Genomic DNA, 22,031 nt, shown 5'->3' with positions numbered 1-22,031 from the left:
ATCAGTAGCCAACACTCCTGGCAGCTTAAAGAATGAGTGCCTCTGCCCTGATCCAAGGGTACCCTCCCTACAGAGACAAATTTCATCTCTGCCTATGAGGCAGAGTAGAGCAGGGATCAGGATCTAAGGCCCTAGAGTCAGAAAGACTCAGGTTTGAATTCTTTCTAGCTGTGTGACCTTGAGCAAGTTACTTCTTTGAGGCTGTTTCTTCATCTCCAAAATGGAGATAAAAGAGTAACTACCCGATAGATCGTTGTGAGACAAATGAGATAATGAATGTAAGGGCTAATTCTGGAGCCAGCACATAATAAGGGTAAGGATGTTAATACCGTTATAAGGGGTCAGAACTGTCTAAAGCTGAAAAGGCTGCCTTACAAAGCAGACAATAAGATACACCATCGTGGATACTCTTTAGCTGCCGCTGGAGAGGGCTCCATAGAGATGTTGTGGAGAAGGTTCTAGGGCCCTTGGGGGTATTAACAAAAGATGACCTTTGGGACCCGTTCTGTCCCCAAGCTGCTTTGATTTTCTGATTTTTCTGACTGCTTACCCTTGGTTGGGAAGAGGCACTTAGAGAAGCATATTCACTTTCAGGCCACTAGGGGGCCATTGAGTTGCCTGCAACAGGAATACACTAATGGTTTCTTAATGGCTCAGGCACCAGGGAGACCAGGCTCAATTATATCTGAAAGCATTTTGAGTTCCTAGGGTAAAAGACACTATGTAAATCCAGATAATAAATAGGGCTTATTGATGACAGGTTAAAGAATCTGGCACTGTTTAGTTTGGAGAAGAATAGGGTGAGAGGAATTGAATAAGGGCTTTGAGTATATTTATTCCTTAGCATAGAAAAGAGTGACATGCTGTTTTCCTACCCCACTGGGAACCAAGTAAGAAGAAAGAAGTTTACTTTGCAACAGAAGAAATATGGTGCACGCTCAAAACAGAAGATGGAAGGAGGCTTAGGGTTGGGCTTACCTGGAATCTTTCAAAATAATTCACCTTGGTATAGTTGATCTGATCAGTTCTGCCAGGAAGACCAGAAAGTAGGGAAGAGAAGAGAGGACAACATCCAGAGACAATTCAGAGATTTTAACTTAACAGGCCATCCTGCTGGGCGAGCTCTAGACAACCTGGGAGCAGGATGGGGAAGGAGTGGTTGTCTTTTCCCCTCAAAAGACAATTAACATTCCAAATTTCCAATGTCTTTAAAATTTCTCAAAAAGTACAAAGGCAAATAGGCTATTCCTGGAGATAGCATCCAGTTGACCACTGCTAGTGGCACACTCACACCTGGATCTCAGGAATGAGAGAGAGAGAGGCTGAGTTATCAGCCATGGTTTAAGCAGCTGATCAACACCCTCAGCTCTGGTAGCCCTTGACTTCTGTTCAGCTGAGGTAGCAGGGCAGGAGCGCTGGAGAGGAGCTTCCTTATAAAGGGAGAGGTGCCTGGAAGGCAAAGATTCTTGTGGAGGAGGAGAGAAAATGGGAAGGGCAGAGAGGGTCCTGTCCCACAGAGTCAGGAGCCAGAAGTCAAGCTCACACGAAGGAGGGAGGGTGTGTCACACACAGGATCCCATCACCACCACAGTCCTCTCCCCATACGCCGTCACACAGGCCCAGTCTCACATACCCACTAAGACACCCAGGCAGTCTGCACACCCAGCTCTGGGAACACAGGAAGTAAAATTCAAGGAGGAGGGAACCATAAATTCTGGAAAGCCTTCTACAGAGGGAGTGGGGGAGAACAGAAGGCAGGAGAGAGGAGGGCAGAAGGACTGGGAAGGCACAGGGGAAAGCGGCTACTGAGACTCCCTTTGGGGAGGAGATGCCAGCTCCGACCGGACCCTAGGGAGGACAAACCTCACAAGGGAAGGGGGACTTGGGGGGGACAACAGCCCATACTCTGAGGTCCAGAGGGAATCAGAGAGGGGAACTTTTCTGAGAGCCACCGGTTCAGTGCAACTCCTTAAGTCCAAATCAAGCCCAAAGCTGGGAGTCGGAAGCCCCCCAAAAGCGGGATCTGGGACTGTTGCGAATTTCAGGATTAAGATGGAAGGCGAGCCTGGAGAGCCTAGCTTAGCATGTGGTTCTGTCCCAGAAACTTTGAAAGGTCTGCGCAGCGTGACCCGGGCTCTAAGAGAAGAAGGGAGGGAATCGGGAAGATTTCAGCAGAGCCCCAGAGCCCGGCCGGGGCCGGATGGGGCGGCGGGGGGAGGGGAGCTCGACCAGCTGTGACCATAGTGAGTGTTCCAGGCTCCTTAGCTGCCTGTGCAGGATGTGGGCCAGGCCCACTAGGAGTGAAGCGGTCCAGGAGACCCGCTCCGAAGATACGTGGAGCGGGGCGCGAGCCGAGAGCACGAGCGTGTTATTACCCCCACTTTTGAGGGTATACTGAGGCCTGGGGGGCGCAGCCGTTGCTGCTGTTCCACCTGTCACTTCGGACAGTCTGGAGCGGAGGGTTGAGGCGCCAGAGTTGACAGCTCCTTGCTCAGACCGCCCCTCCCCGCCCCCTTCCCAGTTCCGCACTCCGCCCCAAACGGCGCCGTTCCCCTTTTAAAGAAGCGCCCGGGGCTCCCATCCTCGCCGCGCCAGCCCGCGCAGGGCTGCGGCGCCGTTGCCCTTTTAAGAACCAGCCTCCTTTAACTCTCTCCTAACGGGGCGTCCCGGCGGGGCTCGCGGCGCCCGACAGAAGCCCGCCTCCCCGCGCGGCACTTCCGGACCCCGGCGTCGCCCTTTTAAGAGGCAGCCCCCAGCAGAGCTCCCCCCGCCCCCTGTTGCCGGCGCGCGAGGTGGGGGAGCCTTGCTGGAGCCGAGCGCGCCGTCCGCGCGACCACTGGAGACCGGGCGGCCGGCGGCCGGGCAGGCGGCGGCAGCAGCGGATGGGGACGCGGAGCCGGGCGGCTGTGGCGGCTGTGGCTGTGGCGGCGGCGGGGCTCGCCGTCTACTACAGCCTCATCTGGCAGCCGGTGGGCGCCGGGACCTCGGGGGGAGCCGCCGGCCCGCCCCCCGGCGGCTCCAACGCCACCGGCCCGTCCGGGACTTCGGGGGCGGCGGAGCGGCCCAATGCCACGGGGTCGTCCCGCCGCGAGGCACCGCGAGACGCTCCCCCGCTGCAGGCGGCGCGGCCCATGCCTCCCGAGCCCTCTGCCGACAGTCCCCTGGCCGGGCCGCTAGAGCGGCCGCAGGGGCCGGAGGAGGACGAGGAGGAAGCGGCGGCGGCGCCGGGGAGTCGTTGAACCCCTCCGCGCCAGGGTCGGCCGGGAACCATTCTCCCCTTCCTAAGCCCGGAGGCAGGACTTTGCAGCAGGACGGGGCGGGGAGCCCGCAAGAGTGACCCCCACGGGAGTGAACGCCCTCCCTTCCCCGCAACGATCGCCAGCTCGCCCCGGGAGCGGGTGGCCTGCAGCCCGATCTTCAGCCAAGGGACCACGATTCGCCGGGGGCTCGGGGTTGGTCTTCCCAGGACCGTGCTGCGCCAGGGCCCTGAGCCATAAAGGGAATGGGGGAAGGGGTGGGGAGATCCCAGCTCCGAACCCTTTTTCGCCGCTAGCTCTTGTGTATCCTCTGTGCAGGAGTGACTCGGGCTTTCCTCCAAGACTCAGGGGAAGGAGGGAGCTATAGGGGCTCTTTAATAAGATGAAGCTCTCGCAAGGAGGGCACCAAAAGTAGTGGAGCTCAGGTACGTCAACCTAGTTGCAGTGGCCACAGATGCATTTAATTTATAGATCCCTGTATATAGTTGTTGACATATGCACTAGAAGCTATAATTACACAGAACTATACGTATCCTCCCACAACCCTGGGTAGCTACCCACTGATGGGGTCGTGCAAGGGCTATTTGCTGGCCCCCAAAGTGCAGCTAGCCATAAGGGCACAAACACTGTTTTTTTCACCACCCACTCTATTCCCCCTATTTCAGAAAGATAGGTTTATGACCCCAAAGAGTATAATCATCCTTAGACTTGAAAGGACAGTGGAAAACCTTAGGAGAAGTAGAAGCAGTTTAGGGAGGGTGGAGAACGAACTAATCCCCATCTCTTCCCACCCTAGTGCCCCCACGGATGAGGCTTCCTGTTGTGGCCCTAAGTATCTGGATATGGGCCAGGGAAGAAGGAAGGGAAAGAGCAATGCCTCTGTGCTTCAATCCTTGGCCTTCTCCTCACAGAGTTCTCTTAGGAAGAGCAGGCTTTTGTAAGTAGAGTGGCTCACAAGTGTTTTTATTTTATTTTCTGCTCCTCCAGATCTTGTCTTGTTCCAGTAATCACCCTTGCCTTCCCTCTTTCCTGAGTCTGTAGTGACAGTGTAGCCCTGCTATTAGGGTGAAATCTGTTGTGAAACCAGAGCTCTGAGCACGTTTTCTGGTTTCGAGTTGTATTACAGAACCAGAAGGGCTAAAGGTGGGCTTCAAGCTCAGGATTGTGCTTTGATAGCCAGTTAATAGACCAGCCGTGGGAAAATTACATTGGTTTGTCTTTACGTTTCCTGATAAACCCTACTTATATGTCCTATACTTTGATGGAAATGAGAAACACCAAGGGAAGTGACATCTGTATAGTTCTGGGACAGCAAGAATTATACATCCTCAATTTGGCTTCCATTTCCTTCTGCCACTTGCTTTTAGGCATTTGAGTGTGGGTAGTGACAAGATATCAAACCCCTTAGTGTTTCCTTTTTGGGAAATTAGGAACTTAAAAAAAAAAAAGACAAAAACTTATCCACCTGAGTCCTAAAACAGTTTTGTCTCCAGTTTTCTGGCCTACACTTTAGTTAGCTCTGATCCAAGTTTACAGGACAACAAGTCTTGCTTAAAGCCATGTTCTGTTCTATGAGCTGTCATAGCCTAGGAGCAGGCTGGTAGCACCCCCAAGGTGTCTTGCCCGAAGGAGATTTCTGAGCAGCTGATGTGACTTTGGTCATTAGGAAGCCTTTGAGGCCTTTTTAAATTTTTGGTGGGGGCCTGGGGGTGGGGAAGAAACATAAAATGCCACTTTATAACTTCAATAATAGCCTGTAATTTATATTTATTGTGTGAATTTTTAGTCCTATATTTTAATAATTTGTAAATTGATCTCTTATTCCAAGAATCCTTTGAACTTGCAGGAGGACATCTGGGAATCCAGTCCCCTGTCCCCGTCCCTGCATTCTGGACTGTTGAATCCACTTTCGGATGGATCAGAGTCCAGAGAGACCACTCATAGGTCCAGCTGCTGGCCTCCTGACTCTAAAGCCTTCACTGGAATTGGGACATTAGCTCCAGCTCTAGCTGTGAACATGACCAGAGACATTATTTATAATTCAGCCATTTAAGATATACCTGTCCTCAAAAAGTCCTGTATATTTTTTAAAAGTTTTATTTTTCAGGTGAACAAAAATACATTCTAAGAACTCTCCATAAGCCTGTGTAAGTTGACCATTTCTTTTTTGTACTCCTTGGGGAAGGAGTAGAGGTTGGAAGAAGAGATGGTCTGAGAGGTGGTGGATGGATGTTGATGAATAGGTGTAGGAAGAAAAAGCAGTTGCCCTGAGGTTTGCTGTGCCCGATGGCTTAGACAGAACTGATTAGTGAAGGGCGGCAGGACTGCCTCTTAGTCGGGAAGCAGTCATGAGGTCAGATGAGCGGTGATGTCTAGCTCAGCCACTTTTACCAACCTTTAAAAACCTTTAAAAGGTTCTGCTCTTAAAGGACTCTGGGCAGATGTCTAGCTGGGAAGCTAAGGGACCAGTGAGTATACATATTAAGAATTATTACCGCAAAAAAAATTTACAAACATGGAGCTGGCCGAGAGCTGAGGTGAGGATGAGCCACCTAACAGCATTACTGTTCTCGCCGGTAAACCATCGGCCCCTGGACAGTTCAAGAAGCGCTAACACTGGAGAGATGCTCTGCTGTACCTGCAGTGGTTGGTCAGAGCTCTGTCTACAGGCGAGCGGGTGAGAGAGCCAAATGGCTGAGAGGAGGTGTAGGTTGCTTCAAAGGTGAGGCTTTTCCTCCCCCTAAAGCAAACAATAAAAGACATGTGGGTGAACAGCAAAATATGAGGGATTAGTTATGCTGCAAAATACATGGCTCACAGTTGAGCTGAGCTCATTATTAGACAATGCTGCCCAGTACAAAGCAGAGTGAGAAGCCAGTGTCAGTGGGGCCCCCTGAGGCCTGCACTTCTGCAGAGCTGTTGGGGGGTAGCTTCTGTGCTTTTACATCACCTTGTAGTCTGCAGGGGAGCCTGGAAAAAGGCCGCCCTTCTTTTATTTCCCTCTTCAGCCTACACAATGGCTTTCTGTGAGAGGGTTTGGTAAGGCAGAGAAGAAGGGAAGTAAAAGAGTTTCCAGGGTTCTTGTCGGCCCCCCCCATTTGTGTAGATGGTGACATGTGGCTTTTGCAGTTGCACACGGCTTCACACGCTGGACACATACGGCAGTGTGTGCAGCAAGAGTCTTCTGGCCGCTGAGAAGGGCACTACCGGCCCCTCAGAACAGGCCCAGGTTGGTGGGGAGCCGTGGTCGGAGCAGCTTTATTTTCACGGGTTCGAAATGAGCTGAAAAATTGTCCGTTTGTCCGTCGGGAAGGAGAGGTCTCTGCAGAGGGGGATTACTTTCCTTTAACTGCTTTGCCCCTGGTCTACCAGGATCATTTCTAGGTGTTTACTTCCTTTTTTTTTAAGATTTTATTTATTTATTTAACAGAGATAGAGACAGCCAGCGAGAGAAGGAACTCAAGCAGGGGGAGTGGGAGAGGAAGAAGCAGGCTCCCAGCAGAGGAGCCTGATGTGGGGCTCGATCCCATAACGCCAGGATCACGCCCTGAGCTGAAGGCAGACGCTTAATGACCGCGCCACCCAGGCGCCCCTCTAGGTGTTTACTTCTATCAGAAGTTCCTGTGTGCATTCACTCCCTGGCAGCCTGAGTTTGGAGGAGATCATCTTCTCTTGAAAGTGAAGTTTTGGAGGGTGAAGGATCAGGAGTTTGCTAAGCTGTTTAGACTGAGTTTGTGTTGGAATCCTTTCTTTCCCCCATGATGCTGAGGTGCAGAGAAGTGTTTCTCTGAAGTTTTAAGCACAAGAAATACTTGTCTTCCTAACAGCTCTAGATTTCTGCACAGTATGAGACCACAGCTTGGGAAGCTTTTCTGTCTACCTTGGTTTTCCGTTTTCACTAGGGAATTCTAAGATACTGTGTTCCTCAGTTGAGTATTTATATCCTGTTTTGAAATGCTGAGTGGAGAGCATCTGCTTGTTTCTACATGTTTCTTTAAGGGGAACCGAAAGGTCAGGTCCCAAGCTTTAGGGCTACCACAGCTATTTAGAAGGGGTAATAATTGTCCTCCCCTTCCTGTCTGCAGAGAATGGAGGTATTTCTGGAATTGCAGTGCAATAACAAAAGGGCCACAGCTGTATAGTTTTGTTTTGTTTTTCGTCTCCCTCAGTGGAGGCAGGGACCACAAGAGCTTTGCTCACTTCGCGGGACCAGCACTAATCTCAGTGCCTGGCACGTAGTAGTGGGTGTTGAGAGGTGGTTGGTCATCTGGTTGATAATTGTGCTAGATGATGAGCCTCCGTGTTCAGTATCAGTGTGGTGTCGCCGTCATAATCCACTTGTGTCCCCACATCCACAGCCCACAGTCTGGTTCAGGGGAGCAGATGGCTAAAGAGAACCCCGCAGACCACAGCTGCACCAGCTGTTCTGCCCACAGTCTCTTTATTTCCGAGGTGAAGGACTTGGGCCTGGCCTGCCTGTTCTTTGCACTGGAAGTCCACGCGGTGCCTGATGGAGGCAACATAGAACATGTGGCCCGTTCATTGTCCCCTCTGTCCTGGCCCTGTGGCCCAATGCTGAGCTATAAAAATACCTGCTTTATGGACAGTTTTTGGTCACATCTGTTTTACTTGTTGACATAGCTTGTGGGTTTCTGCTGCCAGAAAACCTATGTTAGACTCTTTGTTCCCTCCAATAGCTAATTTAAGAAACACAAAAACAATTTTTCCCCCTTAATCACACACCTAGACTCTACCAGCCTCTCCATCAGTGCAGAGAAAGCCATGGCTCCAAGTCCTACACTGTGTGCCTGAGCCACCTGGTCAGTAAGGAGCACCTGGGCCAGACAGTTTCCATGTATCGTATAAACATTTGTTAAGCTACTCTAAGGAACCAGAAAATTCCCACACAATTCTCGCCCTCAAGAAATTTACAGTCATGCCAACAAGAATCTACCTTTGTTACTGCCCTGTTTCTTTCAAGAATCTGCTTTTATAGTAGCTTATCAGTTAAACAGCAATATGGTTCTAACTTCCCTTAGAATATTTTCCACGAGCCACTACCATTAATCCAACTGTTCAGTGCCTACAGTGTGCCGAGTGGGCCTCAAAAGTCCCCAGACCGACTTCTCCAGAAAAGCAGTTCAAATTGATTACTAAGTCATTCCTTTTAAGTCTACCTCTCTCTGCTACCTCCATGTTCAGAGTCATGAGTGGAGGTCTCTGTCCAGCTTGTGACCTGGAGGCCACCTCAGCTCCCCGCTGGTAGTCTGGGCAGGATTATATCACGGCGGTCAGCTCTATGTGTGTGGCCAGCTCACGGCATCACGAGGACCTGGGGGTGGCGGGGGGAAGGCTGTGTGCTCTCGGAAGGGACCCTGACCTGGGAAATAGGAAACTTGCAGACACTGGTTAGGGCCTTGGCCCCACTTTTTCCTCCTAACCCAATGGGAATCCGTGAGAGCAACTGAAGGGAATCGATGTGACAGGGCTTAGAGATCTGGGGACTAAAAGTACCATGTATACCTAGGAGGTAATATAGTTTCAAATGTCTGTCCCTTTGGGCTAAATGATGCCTGGAAAGAGACATGAAGGGGCAGGTAGTAGACATTAAATACCCCGTCCCCAGACCACCCACGTCAGCATCACCTGGGAACTTGGTAGAACTGCCATGTCTTAGGCCCCCTCCCAGACCAACTGAATGAGAGCTTCAGAGGATGAAGCCCAACTTTGTGTTTTAACTAGCCTTCCAGGTGATTCTGACACTAAAATCTGAAAACCACTGGCCCAGACTTTCCCTCTGATTTTGTAACTTAGGGTTTAGGTATTAATGTTTTGACAGATGGCTACAAGGTGACTTTTGACCTTTCTTCTTGGTTGAAGCCAGCTGCCCTGCTGGGGAGAAAGGAAACACCGTATCCCCAGAGTTTGTAAGAGAAAGGGAAAAAGCCTGCGTTATTAGTTATTTTTGAAGGTGCCAGGAGAACTTGCCCTGGAGAGCTCGTTAAGAAGGGACAGGCCTGAAAGAGTCCTCCTTCCCCTCCCACAAAGGTACTGCTGTGTTGGCCTCACCTCCTGCCCCGGGGGCCTGCTGCTCCTCCAGTCAGTCCTTAAAAGGAGCAGTGCGTGCCACATTTGCTCTTTCTGGTGCCAGGTCTGTGCTGTTTCACTTCTCCGGCGTCAAGTGGATGCTTCATGAGAGGGTGTGACGCAGGCCGGCAGGCTTGAGAGAAAGCAGCCTCGGTCTGCGCCTTCTGCAGCTCCTCTCCCTGCCTTCCCAGCCTCGGGGGCTCCCCTCGCTGAGCTTGTGGTCACCCCGGGGCAGGCCTCACTCAGAAAGAGCTGCTTCCTGGGGTCTGTGGATACTGATAAGTGACTGGAGAGGCAGAGTAAAGTGGCATCTTTAGTGTCTCCTGTTCCCTTGACCCCCCCTTCCCGACCTAGTACCCAAAATAAGAAGAGATAGACAGCCATGGGGATTTTAGCCATTTCCTTCGTGGGGTTTTTCTGGGGGTGGGGGGTGGCTAGTACCATCTTTTCCTGTTATTCCCGTCCCTGAGGCCAGGGTTGGGGCCGGAGATGACTGGTGGTCAAACCCTCCAAACTAGGGCCTTGTTAGATAGCTGGGGATCCCCAGTTACCTGTCCCTTGACCATAAGAAAATACAGTCATGCTGCTTGCTCCTTTGGGCGAAAAAAAACCCTAACTCTGGGAGGCATAGAGCAAATGCCACAAGGGAGTTTTGATTCTGGGGAAAATAGTGAGCGAAGAGTGTGGTGGGAGTCCACGAGATTGCCATTGCTGTTAATGGAGGAAAAGAGGAAATGCTGAGTTATGAAAGTTGGTATGTGGAGTTAAGGGAAATGCTGAGGGCAAAAAAAACCCCAGTAAGAGCAGGGTCACTTTGTGAGGCTCTTAATTCCAGTCGTCTCCCCCAGGTGGATAAAGGAAGCTCACTGCCCTGGAAGGCTGGGTAAACTTGACAAACCAACCCTCATTTCCCTGAGGTGTACTGACCCCAGTGAAAATGACGCTGAAAGAGGAGGTAAAGGAGAAAATCGAAAACAAAGTAGACGGAGATCAAACCGAATAGCTACTTCATTTATTCAACACATTTGAGTGCCAGGCAGCTGTTCATAGAGTGCCTACTTAGTGGGCCAGGCATGTTTTGCATTACTCTTATCTTTAATTTTCTTGACAACCCCTCAAGGTTGTTAATGGCCCCATTTTGCAGATAAGAAAACTGAGGATTTGGAGGTTAAACTTGATCAAGGTCACCCGGCTAGCAGATGACAGACCTAGGTTAAGATTCAGTCTGTTGAATTCCAAGGCCCATGTTTGTTCCACTCTACCATGCTGCCAGTCCTCCAAAAACATCCCTCCCTTGCAATCTGCTCTGCTGCTCCCTTCTGCCCACGTGATAGGGGCTCAGGACAGAGCTATCGTCTGCCCCTTCCACCGTCCTTGTTATGAGGCCCTAAGTCAAGCTGTCATCTCCCCACTCCCCTATGGGCAGCTTCCTTCTCCATTCCTCCAGCTCTGTGCCTGGGTTCCTGAGAGCTCTGTCTCATGAAGAACTTCCCATCTTTGAAGAGAGTCTTGTCAGTTGGTTGGGGAGGAGGAAGGCATCTAAGAGAAAGTCTCCCAGCCAGGCCTTTAAGCAAAGGAGCCAGGAATTGCTACAGCCAGGCTTCCATGACCCTGAGGTTTGTGGAGGGGTGTCCATGCTTCCCTCCTGCTCCATAGCTCGTTCCCTCTGAGGGGAGGAGGGTGGCCACCGGAGCTGCTGGTTCCCTTATTCTGAAGAAGGGCTCCCCCTTTTTTGAGAAAAGCTCAGTGATACTTGCCTGGCGTTGCAGTCTTCCTACAGGGAAGATGTCCTGGGCCAGTCTCTCCAACCCCTAGTGACTCCCAGGACATCCTTTCTCCTAACATCCTTTTGGATGTTACCCTTGAGGAGAGAAGCCCTATTTCTCCATAGCACTTCATAACCCACCTTTCTCTCCTGCTTAGGTCCTCTTGTGAGGGCTGAACCAGAGTTCTGCCCGAATGCTATATCCCCATCCCATAGTCAAACATACCTTGGCATATACTCTCTAATGAAGGCCCATCTGTACAGTTGGTAGCACTGGGGGGGGGGGTTGGGGAGCAGTTTGTGAATCTTAGAATTCAAGTTCTTGATCATGATTATTTTTGGAGACATCTGAATTCGAGGACTCTGCCTGAATCTGCTCTTTCCCAGCTCCATCCTTTGGGAATCATGGGTCAAGTCCAGGGTCATGCTCCAAACGCATTTATGTATGACTGGAGGGCAAGAGGAAAACTTGAGCTTAGAGTTATTCACCTTTACCTATTCATGTCTCACAGGGGTCTTCTTCCCACGTGCATATGAATATTCCCAAGCCTTGTCAAAATTCCTCTAATCAACCCCACACCAACCTCTTCCACCCCTTCACCTCATCCCATTCCCAACCATCTTCCTCACTCCCCACTCCAGGAAGTTGGCAGCACTCACTCACTAGCCTCTTGAGCCTCTTCCCAGGTGCCTCAGCTTCTCACCCAACTCTGAAGCCAGGAAGTCCCACCTGGCAGGGGCAGCCCTCGCCGGGTCCCCGATATAGCCAGCAATGAGTCCTCAGAGTCTAGAGTCTGTCTGCCCCTAGCCCTCCATATATTCTAGTCCAAACCCTTACTACTCAACCTGCGGTCCAGGAGCCAGCAGCACAGGTATCATCAGGGGCCTATTAGAAACGCACATCTCCAGGCCCACCACAGACCTACTGAATTAGACTCTGTGTCACTCTGCACCTGAATATGCGAGAAGCACTCTGATCTGCTGAAAAGACACCCCCTCCCCATGCTTCCTGAGTAGAGGGGGTGGAGGGTGGAGATGGAGCCAGTGAGGAAGCCCCAGCTGTGAGCCCACAGTTTAGCCCTCCCTTTGACAGGGGAGCACCTTTGGGATGATCGAGACACTCCCCAGAGAAGCCAGAGAGGCTGGTGAGGCCCAGGGCCCTCAGTTGAGAGGAAGAGCCACTGTGGGGCCAAAGAGGAAGGGAGCGGAGAGGGCCACATGGGGAGAGCCCAGTGTGGTGAGAGAGGAAGGGGCACCTGCCCTATCGAGCAGAGGTGAGGTGCTTCTCTTTGGGCTCCTACCGCCATCGCCAGCTCCCGTCAAGGCTCTCAGTCAAGCATGGTTCCCGCTGTGCAGCTTGGATCTGCTGGGTGACTGACTCCCCCTCCCTCCTGCTGGCAGAGTCACCATCGCCCACTGGCTGCACTGCTGCTAGTGGGTGCTCAGGAAATGTTTGTTGAATTGAGAGGAAGCCACAGCTTGTGTGGAGTCTGAATAATTCACCAGCCGTGGGCCCCAGGGGAGGGGCGGGAACAGAGACTAGTCCCGAAGTTTTACTGTGGCAGAGTCACTTTCTCTGCCCCTTGTCTGAGTCCTTGCTTCGGCACATGCCCATGGTGCAGGGGAGGTGGTGGGGAAGAGGAAGTAGGAGATGGCAGGAAATGGCCCTGGGCTGCCTCCTGCCCCCCACTCCCCCCCACCTCCCCCACCNCACCTCCCCCACCATCCCCCATGCTGTCTTGATGGTATACTTGATGTCTGACCTGTGTGGGGGGGAGGGGATCCCTGCTGATGAGCTCTCCCATCCTACTGTGGGAGAAGAAGGCTGTCCTCTCCCCACCCAACCCCAGACCATTTCAGAGAGGAGGCCTTTCCATGAACCCTCTCTTTTGCGGAGGAAACCTGAGCTCTGCTCTTCTGTCCCCAGCTGTCCCTACCTGCTGTGGCCTCCCTTTCTTCGAGCCTCAGCCTCCTCTTCCAGAAGGGCCAGAGGCTGCCAGTTGATGGCCAAGATTTCCCCTGGTTTGGCCATCCTGTGAGTTTGGGGCTGTGAGTCACCTGGGTGCAAGGCAGAGGCAGGGGAAGGGCCCCAGGCCTGGACTGGTCCTGCCAGCTACTGAGGCTCCTTGCACTGGAGGAGTCAAAGCCGCAGCTGGAAAGAGAAGCCAGGCCTTGGTGGTGACAGAGGCCAGGAGAGCCAGGTGCCGAGCGCTCCCAAGCCTCGCATTCTTGCCAGGGCAGGGAAGCTGGTGGCCTGGATGGTGACAGACCCAGGACAGGGCTCAACAGCCTTAGAGACCTGGCATAGGAATACACCAGGAGATTTATCTGCAGGTAAAAACACACCTATGCATAGGCTGTGCCCATGAGGGGCAAGGAAGGATGGCTCCTTGCCCTCACAATGTCACCCCGCTGGAGAGTTTGCCCAGCTGCTCAGCCAGACTGCCACAAGCCACCAGCATCCATCACACACAAGAGACAAGAGTGCTGACTTCATTCTTCCCTCCTGCTCTCCCCAGCCTGGCCCCCATGCTCCCAGGAGCTTTGCTCAGCATCTTCCTGCAGGGCCAGGCCCTCCTGTCCTGCTTCTCACACCTCCTGTGCCCCTTGCCCTTTGGCCCATTCCTCTGGGGGGCCTGCTTCGTGGTGCCAAGCCCTGCTGGGCCCCAGCCTTGCCAGACTTGTCTTCTCTGGGCTCTGAGGGCCCTGCGCCTCCTTGTGGCTCCGAACAAGTCTGTGCTTCCAGCTCAGCCTGGGGGTCATTCCACCCCAGGAGCTGCTCAGAACCATCTGGTGAGGACACAGGGTTCTCCTGAGCCCCGGGCCTTGGAGTGAGTACACACACACTCTCCCCGGACCCAGGGCTACTGGCCCCTCCTAGAGAAAGGTCAAGGGGAACCAAGTCAGTGTTCTGTGGCGAGCCAGGGACTGGACTGGCTATGGACGCTCCTGACTCCCTTTTCGGCCCCCCTGGGGATCCTGGGGCTGGGCAGGTTGCTGGGGCACTTGCAGGTCGGCCCAGCCCCATCCTGCTCTGCTTCTGTGAATGTTCCTCCTCGCTCCGAGTCTTTCTGGTACTGTGGCTTCCCTGAAACAAGAGAGGGGCCCTGCTGGCTGGAAGATTCAGAGCTCACGTCCTTAGCCCACCACATCCTATTCCCAAGCACCCACCTCCTGGTTCTCCAGCTCCTCTTTGACTTCCTTGGTTTCCCACCTGTAGAAACACAGCATGTGGCAGGCCCTACTCCGACCCACCCCCCTTCACGTCTGTCGCTCTGTAGCCAGTGGCCCATGTTCCCAGGAAGCAGCCAGAGCCCAAGGGTCTCAAAGGAACATCAGAGCCAGAACGAGGCTCCAGGATGCTTCCCTTCCAGCCTGACCTTGTTCCCCATCCAGCCATTTCCTCTGAACACCACCCACTTTAGCACCATCCCAGGTCCCCAGCTGCTGTTTATGGCCAAGCCTGCAGTACCTCGAGTTCCATGGGGACTCTGGACGTGTTCCTGCCTGCACCGCCTGGGAAAGGCACGCCCGGCTTCCCAGGGGGAAGGCAACTGCTGTAATTACTGCCGGCCTCCCTGGGCACCAGGCTCTTGCGGCTGCTGCCTTTGCTACCGGCCTCTCCCCGAACCTCATTAACCTGCCGCTAGGCAGCTGTCAGGCGGAAGGCAGCAGCCCCAAGGGCCAGAACAGGGACCTGGAACAGTGCTGGACCTGACCTCCCAGGGGCAAGGGAGATCCAGGAAATCAAGAAGCCCAGATGCGTCCCCTGATTTTGCCCCCTGCCATCTGTTACCTGCGGGCCCTGCCGGTCAGCCTCTCTGTCCCCCGGGCTTTGCTTCGTGTGGCAGACACCGCTGAGGGTCTGCTGGGGGGCCCACCCCAAGTCGTACCACCTGTAAGAGATGGTCCACAAATAAAGGAGAGAAGAGGGCCATGGCAGCCCAGCTCCTTTACCAGGGCATGCGACTCTGCTTCTTCTCTCCTAACTCACCTTTAGCATCAAGGGACAGTGGTGGGGGCTGTGACTTCCGGTGGCTCCTGGGACCTAAATGAGGCAAAAGAAATAGAGAAAGAGTGGGGTGATAAAGGATCCAAAGCAGTTAACGCCAGTCTTCCAGGACCGGGAAGCTGTCAGTCTTTCTCTTGGTCCAGGTGTGGGTTTTCTGACTCCCAAAAAGATCCCTGGTCTGGGGATCAAGAGAGCTGGGTCCCTGTGCTCCCTTTGCCATTCCTGGCTAGGTAGCTGGCTGAGTTTCTCCAGCCCCAGCTTCCTCGTGTGTAAAATAAGCAGGCTTGCCATTCTAGCTCAGTCAGTTGAACGTCTGCCTTCGACTCGGGTCATGATCCTGCAGTCCTAGACTCAAGTCCCACATCGGGCTCCTTGCTCAGCAGGGAGCCTGCTTCTCCCTTTTCCTCTGCCCCTCTCCACTGTTCGTTCTCTCTCTCTCACACACATAAATAGATAAAATCTTAAAAAAAAAAAATAAAGGAACTATCCATTCTAAAAGCTCTGTTCCTACAACAGGCCAGGGGCAAGGAAACTAGAGATTTCACCCATGAGGGACCAACTTCAAAAGGATCGCAGCGCAGACTTCTTGTAGCCTCTTCCCCAGACCTTCTGGGGTCAGAACCCAGGGTAGAGGATGTGGGTTTGGAGGGTGGAAAGGTGCCCTGCTCTGATAGTGAGGGAGAGGAAGTAAGATGCTCTTCCATGTCTCCTTCCAGCTCCAAAAATAAGTGACGCACCAAGAGGCAGAGAAAGGAGAGGAAGCCGGGGGGTTGGGGGGTTTGTGATAAAAGCCAAGGAGGGGAAGGGGGTGAGGTGGGTATTGGCTCACCCCTGGCGCCGCCCACCCTGGCCGGGCCCTCTTCCCGAGGCTTGCTGGAGTCCTGTAGCCTGTGGAGCCAGAAAGCCAGGCTTCTGTGGGGTGGACACAAGCTACAGCAAGACCCATGCGGCCACTGCCTCCCCCGGCCCCAACCCCAGAGCTGACGGCAACAGGATGACAGTGGGCCCAAGAAATCAGGGGACCCCAAGCCCACCCTGAGCCAAAGGCCCCACCAGAGAGGCCCAGGCAGACCCTTAACCACCCTGGAAAGGGTCCCACCAGCCCTCCCAGAAGCATCCACAGTTAGTCCTACCCCCAAGCCCCACAAGCATGTCAGTCCAATGAGCTGCCCAGCCCAGCCACCCACGTGGGCTTGGCCTTGTCCAGGTCCCATGGGCGGCGCCAGTCACCCTGTGCATCTCTATGCCTGGCCACACGGGCCAGGTCGATCTGTTCCCGCTCCTGCTTCCACTGGGCATAGTCCCAGCCCACCTCCAAGGGTCCCCCCACTGGCCGGCGGGGAACTGGGCCTGGGACCAGGCCTGGACTCTGGGGCTCCCGCACACCCTGCAAGGAGAAGACACTCAGCACCATGGGATAAAAGCAGGAAGCCTGACTTGGAGTGGAAATCTGAATCTTACCAACCCCTTCCCTCAAGGTTTTGAAGTCCCCATCTAAAAATGAGATCCATTCCATCTCCAACATGTTCATTTGCTAAAGATACTATTTCCATCCGCTTGTTAGCTGTGTCTTTTGGGCAAGTTACTTAACGTCTCTGTGTATTATTTCCTCCTCTGTAGAATGGGACTAATAATGGTGCCTATCCACTGGGTTGTTGCAGGGTGTGCAGACAGGCCCAGAGTGGAGAGGCAGCCGGCGGCGGTGAGCAAGAGCCAGGACTAGGGGCTGCTGCCACCTAGAGGTCACACCTGGCACATGGCCCACCCCAAGCCCCCACATGCCTGCCATCAGAGATCCAGTTAGGGTAAGGGGCTGACTTCTGACATACCCTGTCAGAGGGTCTCCACCCAATGCGGAGACTGGCCAGAGAAAGGAAGAAGGGGTGGGAATTCTTGCTGGTGCTGCCTGGGCCATGTCCCCAGAGATAGGGGACATAAGTGACTCAGCTTCTCTGCCTCCCCCAGATGATGACTGCCACTTTCATATCCCCATCCCCTCTTGAAGATGTACTTTCCGTGCAGAATCCGAGCTGGTGGCCATCTGCGTGGAGGGGGTCCGTCCCAAGCCCCTTCCACGTGACCCTTCTGCCCCCTGGTTCCTTGCTCTGGTGGGCTTCTCGCTTACGATCCGCTTGGCCTGGGGGGAGGCGAGGATGGGCAGTGCGGCACAGCCTGGTAAGAGGAGGCTGCCAGCCTCGTACCTGGGCTTCCCCCACCCACCCTGCTCACCTCAGCTTTGTTTTCCATGGTCACAGCCAGCTCCACCCGCTCCCCCAAGCAGAAAGTACCAGTGTGGGCCTCCACGTCCTCATCCTCAAGCATCCCACTGGCTGCTCCAGGTCTGAGGGACCTTGCCCAGTTCCGGCAGACTACCCGCTTCTCCTGAAGAATGAGACGCCATGCCCTCAGACCACATGGCCAGCACTGAGCAGGAGCTGTGGACGGAGTCCTGTGGGAGGTGCCCCAGGCCGGGTTCCAGCCCTGGCTCTCCCTGGAATGCCCACAGAGGAGCCGACTCCATGGGGCATTCACATGCCAGCGGCATGAGGTTATCCAAGGACCGGGCCAGGGCCACCCCAGGGCTCAAGATGCCACAGCAGCCTGTCCTCTCTGAGCTGGGAAATCCAGAGCGCTCAGACAATGGGGCTTTGTCCCTTAGACACTGCTCCCGGCATGCAGCCCCCCTTCTCTGTCCCTCTAGGGTTGGGGGTTTAGGAGTGGCCTGTGATTTGGAGCATAGCTGCAGGGCCACAGGGCCCCTAACTTGCACATTCATCTAGAAAAGGGTGTGAGGAGGGTTCTATTTGGTGGCCTTTTAGCTGTGGCCCTTTGGGGTCAGAGGGACCACAGTGGGCTGGGCTGCCTCAGGCCGGGAACTGAAGGGTAAACCCCACAACTGGCAGCGAGGAAACGGAGCAGGAGCATTGTTCTTCCCCGACTTGGGCTGGGCCTCCACCTTCTCTCCACCCCACCCTCTGTCCCTGCGGGGCTTACGCCGGGAACCTGGCTGATAGTGACAGTGAGGCCATCGGGTCGGAGGAATTCCGCTGTGGTCACGGCCATGCCCCCCTGCTCCGCCTGCCGCCGGTCTTCCTGGATCTCCTGCGGGAGGGCCTGGGGTCAGCACAGGCCATGGCCCCCCAGATGCACACAGACAGGCCTACACAGAGAGACACCAGTGGGACACCAGGGGGCAGAGGCACCGCATCACAGCGTCCCCGAGATCCTCACAGAGTTTCTGAGATGGACCACACCACCGTGACTCTGGCCCCAGGCCTAGCGCCTTCAGGCCAGACCACCGGGCAGGGGTCTGTGGGTCAGACAGGGAGTACCAACCCAGCTGGTCCTCCTGGCCCCCCATCACGGCCCACTCACCTGGTACCTGCGTAGTAAGGCCTGGTTCTTCTTTCGAAGGGCAACTATCCTCCGATCCAGCTCGGCATCCTTCTCTTCCTGCCTGCTCATGGGGGACTCAGCTCCGTGAGACCCCTGCAGAGGGCAGGGGGCCCAAGCTCCTGACTGCTGGGCCCATCCCTTGTCAGGCCCCTAACTTTCACGTTCACCTGAGAAGCATATTCTTACCATGAATGGAGCCATCCCCAGAGCTAGGCTCACAAGGGGAGATGGCACGCAGAAGGCCTCAAGTCCCCACCCTACTGGGCTTGTGTGCCTGTCTGTCTGCCTTTCAGGGGCTCAGGTCAGGGCCTTATATCCAAGCCCGCAGCTCCCAGCAGTGGGCTGCCCCTCCCCCGGGCTCTCCAGGGAGCTCCACTGCTGAGCGGAGCCTGGAATGAGAGTTATAAATGGCTCTGGCAGCGGAACCCGCCGTGACTGGGAAGTTGCCAGGGGATTCAGGAGGTCGAGGGGGGGAGCTGTTTGGCTCCCAGGCCCAGAACCACAGTAAAGAGAGGCCTCGGCTCTGTCCTGGGCTCCCAGGCCGTGGGCCCCACTCCCCAGGCTTGTGCGCAGCCTGTGGGAAAGAGCCGCTCCCAGAAGCCCAGCCTCTCCAGGCCTGGAGCTGCTGGCAGTCGGGGCAGGAGAGAGCCAGTTCCGGGGGCAGGCCCAGCTGGGGAGCCACCCTAAGCAAGCCAGGCCTCTGCCCAGAGATCCCAGGTCTCTCCCTGTCTGGCCGCAGGGTCTCCACTGTAGCCAAACACCCCTGCCCAGCCCCCTACAGCCCTAGGCACAGCCCTCTTCCTCCCAGGCCCAGCTGTCCCCAGCTGCCCCCGGAGTGTGACTGCCTGGCGTCCCAGCCTCCTCCCAGCCCCAAGAAGCCCCCCGCCAAAGGTGAGGTGCCACTCACAGCTGAGTGCATGGCAACAGTGGGCACCGAGAGAATTCCAGAGCAGCCCCAGGGGAGCCAGAGCAGGAGGGAAGCCGGAGCCGCGGAGCCACCAGAGCCGCAGCCGGGCCTCTGCTGGCCTCTCCCTGCCGGCTTCACTGCTCAGCACACGAGATCATGTTGTGATTACAAAAGACTCCTCTGGGCTCCCAGCCAGGAATGCGCGCCGCCACCCCCACCCATCCACTCTCAGAGGGCAAGGACGGGGCGCTGGCCCTGCCCAGCACCTCTCCCAGTCCTGCCCCACGTCCCCAGAGACACAAGCAGGAACCTCTCTCTCTGTTGGGTTGAGCACACACAGGGGGCCTGGCTGCCCCAGGCCCTGAATTCTCAGAGGCCCTAGGCCCAGCAGAGCCCCAGCCCGGACCTACCTGCAGATGGACAGGCAGCCAACCTAAGCCTCCATCCCTCCCATTAGGAAAGAAAGGCCTGCGGGATGCAGACGAGCCCATCAGCTCTCCTAGTCTGAAGGCCCCCACCTCAAATGAGCCTCCCCTTACTGCCCTCATCAGCTCTGGTTTAAGTGATTTGAAGGGACAAGAAGCTTACCTCCCCTGGGCCACCAAATATGGCTACATACCTGAAATAACACCATTAGTCATTCTTTTAGGTTGAACATTGTCTTCCCTGTATTTTAAAGCACAGCCACTTGGGGAGGCTCAGCTGCTCCAGTCTCCCCTTGGTGTGGGGAACTGGGCCTTCCTGCAGGGCCCATGCCACCGCAGCTCAGAGCCAGCCAACAGCCTTCCCCACTCAGGGTCCTCGCTCCAGGCCCTTCCTGGCCTTGCTCTCCATGGCTGGCCTTTCAGCCTCTCTCACCCCGAGAAAAGAAGCAGCCTTTCTCAGGAAAATCTCTCCCCAGATCTTCCCAGTATAGCTGAGGCTGGTTCTTCTGTCCAGGGGAGCAGTTTGCCTGGCAGGCCCACTCTTGGAGCCTCCAGGAGCTGGGGCTTGCGGTTCTGGGGGGGGGGGATGTCTCTGTATCAGGGGTACCTGTGGTCTCTTTCAATAGCTAGAGGGCCCCAACCTCCAAGCCCTAAAGGGAAGGTCAGAGGTCCCTGCATCCCCCACATCCCTGATTGACCAGGCCTCAGTTTCCCTAATTCCATGCTCTGTCTCCAGAGCAGAAAGCCCCGCTGCTCTCTCTCTCCTTCCCAGACCAGCCCAGTCAGCCAGCGTTTCAATCTCTGTTCTCTTTGAACCATCTCTTCCTGCCCCCCTCCCATCCCCACCACAGTTAGCCTCTTTCCTGGCCAGGCCTTCATGCAGTACCCCTGACCCCACACCCGGTCTCCACAGCCCCAGAGTTCCCATCCTGCTTGGAAATGCCACCACACTCTCTCTTCCTTTCCTGCCGGATGTTCCCACTGAGTCAGACTCCCAGCAATGGTGACGCACCCAGGCTCCTCTCCCTGAGCCAATCTCTCTCTTTGTCCTTCTCCCACCCTCTCTGTGTACTGCCTCAAACAGGCTGCTGACTTCCAGCCCAGCCCGGCTTCCCACCACCTGCCCCACACCATGTTGTTGGAACTGGGAGGCCTGCCCAGCACCAGCCTGGGGTGGGGAGATGCCCCCGCTGAGACCTAATGTTCTCCATCATCTTTGGAACCCAGGCTTGCAAACCAGGCCTGGGGCAGTGGAGGGTAGCTAGAGGAGGCTACAGGGGCGGGGCCGGGTCAGCTGCGCCCCTCACTTCTGTTCCCAGCCAGAGTTGGGGCGGGACAGCAGCCAGGGAACAGGAGGTATGGGTAGCAATCCAGCCGTCCCATGGGGAGGGCGACCCAGCTCTTCTGGAAGGGCCTGCAGGGAGAGACTCTCCAAACCCAGTGACAAAGACCTCGGGGCCCATCAGGCTGCAGGCCCACGTGCCGAGGACAAACCGTTGATCAGATAGGACCCCAAGTCGCTGGCCTGCCCTTCCCAAATGTCACACAGCATGTCACACCTCAGAGCAGCCGCTACATTCTCCTGTATTTTCCAGAGTCCAAGGTGTGTTTATCTGCTCCCCCACTGGACAGAGGCTCCCTGAGGGCAGAAATGGTGTGCCAAGTGCCTCCAGATCCCCAGGGCCTGGCACAGTGCCCTTATAAACTACAGACCCTGGGACGCCTGGGTGGCTCAGTTGGTTAAGCGTCTGCCTTCCGCTCAGGTCATGATCTCAGGGTCTTGGGATCGAGCCCCATGTCGGGCCTCCCTGCTCAGTGGGGAGTCTGCTTATCCCTCTCTTTCTGCTGATCCCCCTACTTGTGCTCTCTTTCTCTCTCTCAAATAAATAAATAAAATCTTTAAAAATAAATAAAAAAATAAATAAACCACAGACCCTTCCTCAGTGCTTGAAGAGCAAATACGTGCATGAATAAGCCGTGCTGTCCTGTGCGGGCCCGTGGGTGTCCTATGCATATGCTTTGACTGCCTTTCTCCACCCAGAACACACGCAGCCCTGGGTGAGGCCATAGGCAGTGAAAGCCCCTCCCGGGGAAAGGACTCTCGCCTGGGGGGAGGTAGGGAGAGACCATGTCTCTGTTACTCCATTCCACCACCAGAGGACAGCAGAGTCACAAAGCCTGA

At 55.0% G+C, this 22,031-nt stretch overlaps 2 protein-coding genes across 11 annotated transcripts; one reads left to right on the top strand and one right to left on the bottom strand.

The window, feature by feature from the left end:
* Window positions 1–2,566: 2,566 nt before the first annotated feature.
* Window positions 2,567–5,398, top strand: INAFM2 (InaF motif containing 2). The gene has a single exon (XM_034661164.1). It carries the CDS (start codon window positions 2,883–2,885, stop codon window positions 3,237–3,239), a length of 357 nt encoding a protein of 118 aa, XP_034517055.1. The 5' UTR covers window positions 2,567–2,882; the 3' UTR covers window positions 3,240–5,398.
* A 7,425-nt stretch (window positions 5,399–12,823) lies between these two features.
* CCDC9B (coiled-coil domain containing 9B) lies at window positions 12,824–19,689 on the bottom strand. 10 transcript variants are annotated; one of them, XM_034661155.1, is made up of 11 exons: window positions 19,425–19,674; window positions 18,497–18,610; window positions 18,116–18,281; window positions 17,351–17,556; window positions 17,133–17,258; window positions 16,309–16,508; window positions 15,951–16,009; window positions 15,104–15,157; window positions 14,906–15,005; window positions 14,281–14,323; window positions 12,824–14,197 (listed from the first exon to the last, which is right to left on the bottom strand). In XM_034661155.1, exons 1-11 carry the CDS (start codon window positions 19,434–19,436, stop codon window positions 13,658–13,660), a joined length of 1,620 nt encoding a protein of 539 aa, XP_034517046.1. In that variant the 5' UTR covers window positions 19,437–19,674; the 3' UTR covers window positions 12,824–13,657. The 10 variants fall into 10 exon arrangements, with proteins under 10 accessions (XP_034517046.1, XP_034517047.1, XP_034517048.1 ...); XM_034661156.1 differs by having other exon boundaries at window positions 18,497–18,684; window positions 19,425–19,673; XM_034661157.1 differs by having other exon boundaries at window positions 18,116–18,223; window positions 18,497–18,578; window positions 19,425–19,669.
* Window positions 19,690–22,031: the final 2,342 nt, after the last annotated feature.

Source organism: Ailuropoda melanoleuca, chromosome 5 (genome assembly GCF_002007445.2).
Source record: "Ailuropoda melanoleuca isolate Jingjing chromosome 5, ASM200744v2, whole genome shotgun sequence".
Classification (NCBI taxonomy): Eukaryota; Metazoa; Chordata; class Mammalia; order Carnivora; family Ursidae; genus Ailuropoda; species Ailuropoda melanoleuca.
Note: the sequence above shows the minus strand (reverse complement) of the source record. Positions and strands in the feature narration are given on the sequence as shown.

What these genes read in the sequence shown, in the direction of transcription:
- INAFM2 (XM_034661164.1), top strand. Translation starts at nt 2,883, where the DNA reads ATGGGGACGCGGAGCCGGGCGGCTGTGGCGGCTGTGGCTGTGGCGGCG.
- CCDC9B (XM_034661155.1), bottom strand. An exon ending in GCTCGGATTCTGCACGGAAA is followed by an intron (nt 16,509 to 17,132) that starts GTACATCTTCAA and finishes TTCTCCTTGCAG; the next exon opens with GGTGTGCGGGAGCCCCAGAG. An exon ending in AGGAGCTGGAGAACCAGGAG is followed by an intron (nt 14,198 to 14,280) that starts GTGGGTGCTTGG and finishes CTCTTGTTTCAG; the next exon opens with GGAAGCCACAGTACCAGAAA.